General features: G+C 34.4%; 1 protein-coding gene across 1 annotated transcript in view; it reads left to right on the forward strand.

Annotated features, from left to right (window-relative positions):
• The first annotated feature begins 2,812 nt into the window (after positions 1–2,812).
• LOC119840346 (exosome complex exonuclease RRP44) overlaps positions 2,813–11,716 on the forward strand; it is an 11,125-nt gene continuing 2,221 nt past the window's right edge. The window contains 12 exon segments of the mRNA XM_038366919.1: positions 2,813–2,994; positions 3,225–3,553; positions 3,678–3,874; positions 4,054–4,280; positions 5,559–5,835; positions 6,165–6,335; positions 7,010–7,125; positions 7,527–7,782; positions 8,411–8,535; positions 8,971–9,138; positions 10,299–10,505; positions 11,539–11,716. Coding sequence (XP_038222847.1) covers positions 2,941–2,994; positions 3,225–3,553; positions 3,678–3,874; positions 4,054–4,280; positions 5,559–5,835; positions 6,165–6,335; positions 7,010–7,125; positions 7,527–7,782; positions 8,411–8,535; positions 8,971–9,138; positions 10,299–10,505; positions 11,539–11,716 — 2,305 coding nt within the window. The 5' untranslated portion in view covers positions 2,813–2,940.

Consider the following 11,716-nt stretch of genomic DNA (forward strand, 5'->3'; position numbering starts at 1 on the left):
CACCTATAAATTTAGTAAGTCACCTATAAATTAAGAATCTAAATTTAACGAGGAAGGCAACCAAGTTGAAACTTTCTAAATATTACATATCAATAGCCCGTGATAGGCTATATTATTAAAAATATATTATGCATTGGTATATTTTTATCTCGGGTCAACCAAGTTACATATTTAAATATCCTACTAATGTTAGTATAGTTTGAAAGAAATGAAAATGTGTGGGTGTGTGTTTGTTATCTTTTACGCAAAAAAATCTTTTGGTACAGCAATAACAGATTGTTGAATTTATTACCGAGCGAGTGACGCCATCGGTTCCAGCTAGTACATAATATAACTAAAATCCTACTAATATTATAAATGCGAAAGTTTGTAAGGATGTGTGTGTGTTTGTTATTCTTTCACGCAAAAACTATTGAACCGATTGCAATGAAATTTGGTACGTAGACAGCTTGACAACTGGAATAACATATAGGCAACTTTTTATCCCGATATTCCTACGGGATACGAACTTACGCGGGTGAAACCGCGGGGCGCAGCTAGTATGTTATAAATATACATAACATAATACATAATTTAATAACCCTATAAGTTCGAGATACCAAATTTTTGCTTAAACATTGATCGACCACGAAAATTTAGACTAATATTAGATAAACAGTTAGCTGATCTGGTGAAAGTTGTTTTGGTAGGAAACTCTTATCACATAGGGATTAAAACAAATAGTTTACAACCAATTTATTTTTGATGGGCTCGAGATCTAGCAAAACAGAGCTATTTTTTGAAGCATTTTAAAATAAATGAGATGAGTTATAATATAGTTAGAGATATCTTCGCAGCAAATTATTAGATACATTTCTGTTACGCCGAAATTGCATAACTAGTATATTGTATACACACACCTCGGTGGACTAGTACGGAGGAAAGTCTTATCCTTTACAATTTTAATAATTATGTATAATAAGATATTTTACTTAAAATGCATGTATAATTGTAAATTTATAATAAATAAATAAATCACTATTTTGAAGTGAAATAACATCAAACAAAACTAACAATTAGAACAGAGACATAACTTCTTTACCTCCTATTAGCACGAAAACAATTTGATGTCATAAAAATGATTTTACATAACCTTTTCTGCCTTCCTTCAAAATTGCAGATTGAAATATCACTCCAGATTTTAAAATGAGACCAAAATAAAAAAAAAAAACAAAAAAAATCACGCCATTCAGTTGAAAACGAACGTTACCGAGTTACAGACACAAAATAAGATGACTTAAACTCATATTGAGAAGCTCCCTCGTTTTTGGTCACGTTGAATAAAAATGTAATATAATCCCCTAATTTATATTATATATATTTTGCTGATTAACATGAGTAATGTGGACGCATTGCATAAAAAATTCTTACGAAATATAGGTATAGTTTAAAAGACTCAAACACGCGATTCAGTATGCGTTTGATAGAATAAACTAAATTTGCTCGAGTTTTCAGATAAATAAATTATTTCATCCGGACAACCCTAATCAGGATAACAAGATTACCTCATATAATTATTGTATTGTTATCGATCCTTTACATGTGTACAAAGTTTTAACTAAATCTGTTAGTTTAAAGTGATCCGAGCAATAGTACAGGAGCGTTTCGAATTTCGTAACCTATATTCTGTTTTTAGAACGCGTCTTGTCTATTACTCAATTTAACATAGTTTTTTTTATCACACATCTACTTTAGGAATACAGTTTGGTACCTACTATTTACATCAATGACGTCAAAGTCGAAATGACCTAAAACCCACCTAAGATGTGATGTTTCTTTTTACAACAGGCGCATTTTATTTGTTAAATTAAAGGTTAATTATTATGAATTATCAAAAATAACAATTCACATTTAAGTTACAAAATCCTATTTATAATCAGTAACAGAATACTCATTTTATTTTTTTAGAGAAAAAGAACTATCTGTTATGAACTCGAGGGGTTCCTAAAATATTATGAATTATTGAGTTTAAGAAATAATCAAACTTATACACCCGCCGATGGTGTACTATGCTTGCGTATTATTACTTTAAGTTGTACACCATATTTGGGACACCCTTAGTAGTTATTATGTGAATTAATTAATATTCCGAGATAATACTGTTTGATTTGTTTCACAAAATCAAACGATTCGAGTACGATGATATAAATTTGAACATGTCTCAAAAGTAGCTCCTAGAAATTTAAGAACTAATTTTTTAACCTTTCTGCCTTTTTCTCTGCAACTAAGTATTACTTCAAAAAGTGTAAAATTCGTTATATCTTTGAATTATGGAGATTAGAGAGGTTCAAATTATCGCAAGTTTATGCATCCCTCCCAAAGGGAAAAACGACACCTAATTCGCTGTTCTGTCTTCCTGTCCGTCCATTTACCAGACTATAATTACATTACGAACTGTGACAGATGGGTACTTGAAATTTCCAAGATATATTTCTGCTGACGCTATAACAACTTACAATGAAAAACTCATATAAAAAAAGTTATATTCAAAATTTATATTCACGTAAACTTTTACAAGTTTTTACTCTTGTCACGGTCATACATTGGGTGGATTTTGAAGCTTATTTGTACGGAAGCATTCCAGTATATAAATGTATAATCTATAGAAGCATTGGTGCGACAATGTACCCAACTCCCTAATGACAATTATTTATAATTATATTATTTATATTAAATTATTTGAAATTTTTTTGGGTAGACCACTATAATATACTTACGAATTTATTCTGTGCACTTGTTAGTGTCAATTTTAGTGTCATTTGTCAACTGTGACTGTGTGTTGTAAACACCATGGGATTTGTATAAATAAACTGTTAACCTTGTTTATACTTACTTCAAATAATTATAGAATAACCCTATTGGGATTCCACATACTTTAAAGAATTTTACGTTTTTGTAACAATGTGGACCACTAGGACATTTTTAACAAAAACTAAGAGGGGGAATATTTTAAAAGTGAGGTTATTTTTATAGGTTGTTTACATTATTCAAGTACTGGTAAAACAGTAGTTTTGGAACACAAATACTTTGAATATAATAAGTTACTTTACGCAAACTATTAAGTTACTTTTCATAAAATTACAATTGTTTATAGTTTTCTTTCTGTTTCACAAACAATGATACTAAACACTTGTTGAATAATTTAACAAAACTGTTGAAGGCATTCAATGATAACTCATTTTCAGATTGTAAGAGAACATTACTTGAGGGACGATTTGCTATGTGGATCTGAAGCATGCAATGTGTGTCCGCATAAAAATGACGAATATGTTTTGGACGCCAAGCCGGAGTCAATTTGTGCACTCTTCGACTATAACCACTACATTATACTTGACACAAATGCAGTTCTACACCAAATAGATGTGCTTGAAGATGATGCTTTAAAGAATGTAATAGTTTTGCAAACTGTTTTGGACGAGGTGAAACACCAAAACACTGCTATTTTCCAGCGGCTTCTAGAAATTATTGGGAACAAGAGGAGAAAGTTCTTTTCATTTGTGAATGAGCATCATAAGTATGTAAATTGAATTAAATATTAAAATAAATATGTTTAATATAATATAATACCTTTATGAAGTTATATACTTGTTAAGATGCTTAAGAATCGAACATTAATCTAAAAAATTACAATATTTCAGAGACACTTACATTGAGCGTAATCCAGGTGAAAAAGCAAATGACAGAAATGATAGAGCAATTCGCAAAGCCGCTACATGGTATTCAACACATCTTTCTATCAAAGGAGTTGCCGGACAGTTCCCACAGATTGTACTGTTGACTGACGATGAGAATAATAGGAAATTAGCTCAGGAGGAAGGCATTGTTTGCTGTTCAGGTAAGAAGTATTTGTAAGAGGTATCTCTATAATAAAAAATAAAAGCATATTAAGCAAATTGTACTTTGAACAAACATACTTATGCTAATTATATTTTGCTGCAAGAAGGCAAGCACTATATAGAATAATCACAGTGTTTTAAATTAACTTAATAATAAATTTTGAAACTTTGTTTTTAGTAAAAGACTACATAGAAAATGTGAATGGCTTTCCTGGTTTAGTAGACAAACTTTCAAAGAATGTGATGCCTGAGAGTTTTTCCAAGGATGCCCTATATCCCGCCCACCTTACCCCCTCACAGATTCATGCAGGAATAAGAAATGGGAAGTTATATCAAGGTACTTTCTACGCTTCAAGGGATAATTTCTTGGAGGGCACTGCTTCTGTTTCTGGATATGAAAAGCAGGTAATTATTATTTTTTTAAATGAACCTATATTATCTGAAAATTTTAAATAATACTTAAAGATAAATAGTTGTAAAGAAAATTGATATAAAGCAGGATTCAAAGTTGTATCTTCGGCCAAACTGGGACAATGCTTTATCAGTTGCTACTTTTGAACCTGCCTTAACAATCGAATTTCTTCTCATTTCTTTTTTTAAATTTCATTGCCTATGGGGTGCTCCAAGGCATCTGGCGAAAATAAACGCGATATAAACAACTGTCTCAAAAAATATTCCACAAATTAATATATCACAATATTGTATCATTTATCTGATTCTGTTAGTATCATTAACTTACATGTACATACAAGCTTTATTGCCACATAACAAAAGTAATATAACTTAAAAATTAATGTAAAAAAATGAACATTGCTATCGGGACAGATTCAGCCATGCTGACGGGCTTTAACCCCCGAAAAATGATGATTTTCAGTCTGCGAACGTGTTTTGTAATAACGAGATTCTCATATATTTGTCCAGGTACCAACCATAGCATACAAATGCACAGTAAATATTTAACAGATAGTTGTTAATAAAATTCTCATAATTAAAAATGAATAAAAGTGTGTAATCAAATTTGTAATACTAAATATATAAAATAAACAAACATATACAAATAAATTGTAAATAGGTATATTATACATTTGACATAAATAAAAAAATTATAATTGCTTTATAAGGGTGTTGAGTCTGCTTTTTGTTTGTTCAAAAGTATCATTTTGTATTTGTACTTGAACAATACATAAGAAAGAATATCTATTCGTCTTTTTCTAGGTTAGTTGGGATGAAATAATTATATTTATTTATAAATATAACCTTATTTGGAAGGCTTCCAAAATGTTCATTTATAAATAATCTGAGTTGGAATTATGACACTTCTAATTATTCTACTATAATTGAATTAAAATAATTTCAAAAGTAGATTACTCCATATTTGTTTTGTCAATAAAAATTTATTAGATAACACATTTCTACAACATATATAAATTAGCAGCTACCTACATACAGACAGTTGTCAAACAGCAAAATAACTGATATCAAGTCAATATGGCAATGCTTGGCTACCCGCCATATATTGGCAAAACAAAAGATATTCGGGTTTATTAATAGAGTACACCAAATAATACAAGATTATAACTATAAATTAACATTTCATGTCCCCTTTTTTTACCAGACTACCATATTTCATATCTTGGTAAGAGATACAATAGCTTAATAAAAAAATAAATCATTTTTCTATAGATCTTACTGCAAGGTCATATCGGAATAAACAGAGCCATAGACGGAGATATTGTGGCCATTGAAATATTTCCCGAAGAGGAATGGCGGAAACCGAGTGATATTGTTCTTGAAGACAAAGCTGATGATCCCGGTGACTGTCTGGAAGAAGAAACGATTCTTCTGAACAGTGCCAAATCAGCTGCGAGTGCTGATATCAGCCCAACGGGGAAAGTGGTTGGGATTATACGGAGGAAGTGGAGACAATACTGCGGCATTCTAATGCCGAGCAAGTTTCCTGGTATGTTGTCTTTTTGTTTTATGGGTACATATATTTTTTTTAATGTTCCTTTTGTTTTATTGTACAATGTAATGGCATGTTAAAAAAAAACTATAACCTACTTTCAGAAAATATTATATTTTTTTTTAATAATTTCACGGTTTAATACAACTTATGTGTTGTTCGTGAGATAAAACTATTTTCTTAAAAAAAAAATCAATGAGTATTTTAAGTTATTTCTTATATAAATATTCTTTGTAAAACTGTTGTGGCCCGTTTAAGTGCTTTCGGATTTGTTCTTATTGTCTTTCTTGTAGATTTTTTTTTATTTGGTTTTATTCATTTTCCAGGCGCCACTCGTCATCTGTTCGCCCCAGCTGAGAGAAGGATACCTCGAGTGCGTATAGAGACGCGACAGAGCGATGTGCTCGCCTCGCAGAGGATACTGGTTGCGCTCGACTCTTGGCCCCGCAACAGCCGGTACCCTTTGGGACATTTTGTGAGAGCTTTGGGCCCTATTGGTAAGTCAAGATATCAAATAGAGTCTAGATCTCTTATATATTTAAAAGGAAGTATTTATACGTAATACATTCCCTATTAAATCATAATAATGTAAATAGAAATATTTTTAATGACGAGAATTATTAGATAAAAAAAAAACAATTTGATTATTTGGATTTTACACATGAATTTGCCATTTAACAAAAATAGTTTTCTACCCTTCCACTTCCTACAGCTCATCCCCCCGGCTTCCCGACCTCGTGTCGCCCGTAAATTATTTTCTCTCATTCATATTATATTTTCTTCCTATTCCAATGGGTTTAATATATTGTTTTTGTTTATGTATGCGTCTATAGTGTAAAGCGTTCCATTTAAATTTATAAAATACGAAAACAAATCACTAATCACCAAACTATTACTCCAAGGTCTCGTAAACGTATCCTTCCTCCTTAATAGATGTTTCAACAAAATCGAGTACCACATAATTTCCAATTATTTAGTAACATACATTTCATTTCATTTTCATGTAGCATTTAAATGTTTTATAAATGTGGAATTTTTAAAGATTAGAAAAAAATTGATCACGATGTGAGATTCGAACCTGCGTTTTTGACGAACCGTGGTAAGAAACGGATTGCCTCAAAAAGAACCCCGCCTCTTGATCAAATTTCTTATAAACATACCTTTGATTCAGGTGATAAAGATGCAGAAAACGAAGTGATACTTCTGGAACACGATGTGCCGCATGCGAGGTTCAGTGAGGCGGTGCTTGCTTGCTTACCGCCCGATGATTGGACTATACCGGATGAGGTATAAATATACCGGATGAGATATAAATATACCGACTCTTTTACACTCGATTTTGAACCATTTTAAACGAACAATTTTTAAATTATCAAGGTTCGGTGACGATACAATAATTTCGTCATTAATAAGCCAATTTAGTTGATCACTAAAGCGTGTTTCTTTTGTTTTTTTTAAACTACATTTATGTTAGGTTGGTCAACTGAACTAGTGGTTCGCCGTCTAGTAAGCGATTACCACCGCCCATGAACATTTGCAGAGGCTTTTAAGGGGTTAGGGATAAGACCAGGATAAAGGAATGCTTAAAAAATAATATTTATTGTATTCTTTTACGTAGCCTGCATCTTAATTTACTTACGCTTCTTTTTTATATATTTTTGTCATAAATCAAAATTACTTCTTACCAGGAAATTAAAAAACGCGTAGACCTCCGCTCCGTATGCGTTTGTTCGGTCGATCCGCCCGGCTGTACCGATATCGATGATGCTCTACACGCGAGAGAGCTGCCGGAGAAGACGAAAGACGGTCTACTGAAGTACGAGGTGGGCGTCCACATTGCGGACGTGACGTACTTCGTGAGACCGAACACGGCGTTGGATAAGGAAGCCGCGTCGCGGTCTACTACGGTCTACTTGGTTGGGAAGAGGATTGATATGGTCCCAGGTTTGTCATAATATCACATTTTTTTGGGTGGTCTTTTGAGAAGATCGGTCTATTACATTAAGGTGCAGGAACAGATGTTTTTTTAAGTATGTATTTTTATTAAAGGTACCTACTCTTGGTCTATAAAGAGGGGGAAAATTATGTAGTTGCTTGACTAGAATCTCCTTCGCATGTCATGTATCGGATATCCTTCAGTTCAATGGATGTTCTGTGAAGCTAAATACTACAATTATTTCAGTAATTTTAAATTGTCTTTTTTTTTTGTAAAACGCAAATTTTGACGACATTTTTAAAGGATTTTTTTGATCTTAACTCTCTAATTAATAACTGCTTCAAAAAAGCCAGGATTGCAAATTTTGTATATCACAGAGAAATGGTATATCTATACTAATATTATAAAGCTGAAGAGTTTGTTTGTTTGAACACGCTCATCTCAGGAACTACTGGTCCGTTTTGAAAAATTCTTTCAATTTAAGACAGCCCATTTATTGAGGAAGGATTTAGGCTATATACGTACCTCGGGCGAAGCCAGGGCAGACCGCTAGTTTTATATAAATAAAAATCAATATTCGATTTTTGCTCCTCGCTTGCACTTCAAATATATATATATTTTTTTTATTATTTACAGATTTATTAAGTTCGAATCTATGTTCGTTACGCGGCGGCGAGGAGAGGCTTGCCTTCTCTTGCGTTTGGGAAGTGGACGAGAACGCGAACGTTCTAGCTACGAGATTCCACAAGAGTGTTATAAAGGTATCCTTGTTTATAACTTCCCTCCTCCTCTTTCCTTCCTCCATACTTAGAATTTAATAGGTTATGTCGCCATTTCCACTATTTAAATATACTGGCAATACTTACAGAGATTTTACTGTGTGATGTGATGGTCGCGCTTACCAAAAAATATAACGAATATTATAAAAACAATGTATTAGTATTACTTTTTTTAATATGTTTAACGAAAAAACGACTTGGCAGATTTTCGAAAATTTCACCACCACATAACTACAGTGCTATATATATATATATGCTATTATAAAGACTGTGGAAAATCCTGTGATATGATCATAATATCCATACCAATTTTATATAAAAAAGCATGTTTGTTTGTCTTTCTTTTACGTCTCAACGGAGCGAACATTATTCTCTTGATATCGTATGTGACTAACTTTAATGATGTTCCCTTTCCAGTCTCGCGCAGCCATGACGTACGAAGAGGCTCAGATAGCCATAGATAGTTCTAGAAGCGACGAGATAGCGAACTCTCTGAGAGTACTTAATGCGCTCGCAAAGAAACTCAAACAGAGGAGACTGGACAATGGCGCCTTGCTGCTGGCCTCTCCGGAGATACGGTTTGAGGTGAGATTCGGTCTGGTTCAGTTTTTGGTTTTAATGCGATTTAATGCTAATGTAAAAAAAAAAAAACTATGGAGTAGAAAAAATCTAACAAAAGTTTTTTGCAATTTTTTGTCTAATTTTTAAGAGGTAATAAAATAATTTGTAGATACAGAGTATTTGTATATTACCCGCATAATTCAGTTTTTTTTTTGTAATATTTACCATGATTATTTTTTTTCATTATGAATGTGTCTATTTAAAAAAAAAGATAAGAAAATCTATCCTCATTTGGATCAGTACAACACATTAAGTTACGAAATTTTAAATGCCATCCAATCCAGAAACTCAACTTTACACAATAACTTTGCATGACACAATAAGTGGTCAAAATGTATTGAATATTTAATATCATTTAATTCCTTTGCAATATTGTTTGTCGTACATTAGCAATAACATCGAACAATTACATAGTCTTTGGTCATTGCACAGTATATTGCATTATATGATGGAAAGAATTCTATTCCTTATGGTCTTTGCTCGCTCACTTTCGAGAATATCCGATATATGTGCAAGTTTGCTATAAATAAGTCAGATGACCTTCTAAATCTTAATATACATAAATTACGTGTCACATTGTTTGTCCGCGGTGGACTCCTAAACTACTCAACCGATTTTAATCATTTTGCACACCAGGTGCAGATTGATCCAACTTCAATGATAGGATAGTTTATATTATTTCAATTACGATAAATATCTATCCGGGCCTAGCCGGGGCGTGCAGCTAGTACTGAAATAAAGGTAGATCGCGTGTGGGAGTCGAGTACGCTTTGGCACGAATTGGGCCAGTTCGCACCGGGGAAGTACCACACCCCTACAGACGACCGGCATGAAATAGTAGTATGCTACTGTATTTCGTACGGTGAATGGGGGAACCGGAGCCCTGTTTCCTTTTCCTCACCCTTCCTAGTCCATTTCTTATTTCCAGTCGTCAATCCTTTCCTTATCACTTACCGCTTGAAAGCGGGCAGCGCAGTCGCAGAGACACTATTCTGCTTAAGTGGGGATCGCTTACCATCCAGCGAACCACCAGCTCAGTTGCCAGATTATGACATAAAAAAAACATAGCCTCAATCACGATTAGTCGAACTTTACTTTAACTTTAAGTTATTCTCTCCACCCAGGTGGATTCGGAGACCCACGAGCCCATGGAGGTGCAAGCGAAACGCATATTGGACACGAACTCAATGGTCGAAGAGTTCATGTTGCTGGCCAACGTCAGCGTGGCGGAGCACATCGCTGGCGAGTTCCCGCAGAGCGCTCTGCTGCGAAGGCATCCGGCTCCGCCACCAGCTAACTTCAACACCTTCCTGAAGGCGGCTGCTCAGCAAGTGGGTATCGTCACTGCATAGCTGTTCTACCCGCGTAGCGCCTGATGCTATATGGCCTGAAGCATTCCTCAATAATTGGTGTATCTAACACTGAAAAAATTTTGTTCAAATCGGATAAGTTCCTGAGATTAACCAAACGTGTTCAACCAAACAAAGAAAGGTTTATATTATAAGTATAGATTACGATTTTGATAATGATTTGCTAATATGAGCGCTAATCACTACATGGTATAAAACAAAGATGTTTTCTTCGTCTGTCCCTATGTTCCTACATATGCCTAAATCTTTTGTAGATAATTTGTACGTAACGGATTTTGATGTTTTCTTTAGTAGATAATTTTATTCAAGAGGAAGGTTTATATGCATAATAACATCTATTAAACTGCTCCGAATTTAACGCGTGCAAATCCGCGGGCTATAGCTAGTGATACATAAAGTGCAAAGGTGACTAACTGACCGATCTAACAACGCACAGCCACAAACTGCTGGTCCTATCGGGCTGAAATTCGGTATGAAGGTTATAAAAAGGATTGACGGAAGGAAAGGTTAGGAAAAGGAAACGAACAAATAAAAATTATCTCTAACAAATAAAAATTATCTCTAATAAACCGCTCTCAAATTGTCAGACTTAGACCAAATTTGAACGGGGCCACATGCTTTCGAATAAAATAATCACCGAATACACCCGGGAAAAAGCGCAAAGTGCCTCTTTAAGAAGAATAGTGAATAAGAGAGTTGAATAAAAGTCAAATTGAAAAAAGAACACAGTCGAATTGAGTACCCCCTCTTTATTGACCGCCTCCTTGGTACAGTGGTTAACGCGTGAGCGTAGAGCCGAGGGGTCCTAGGTTCAATTCCCGGTGGGGACGCATAAAAAAAAAATGTCTCAGTCTGGCAGGACTCAGAAGGCTGATCACCTACTTGTCCCTAAAGAAAATCGATCAGTGAAACAGATGTACATAATCTGCCCCATACCCCACTAGGGGACACGGGACTTCACTTTCTTTATTGAAGTCGGGTTAAATACTTGCAGGGTTTCGATCTGGACGTTTCCACGAACAAAGCGTTCTCGAAGTCACTCAACGAGGCCGTGATACCGGCGCGGCCGTTCTTCAACACCCTGCTGAGGATAATGGCGACGCGCTGCATGCAGCAGGCGGTCTACTTCTCCAGCGGCAGCGTGGCGCAGGAGGAGTTCTATCACTACGGGC

This window comes from Zerene cesonia, chromosome 6, assembly GCF_012273895.1.
Source record: "Zerene cesonia ecotype Mississippi chromosome 6, Zerene_cesonia_1.1, whole genome shotgun sequence".
Taxonomy (NCBI): Eukaryota; Metazoa; Arthropoda; class Insecta; order Lepidoptera; family Pieridae; genus Zerene; species Zerene cesonia.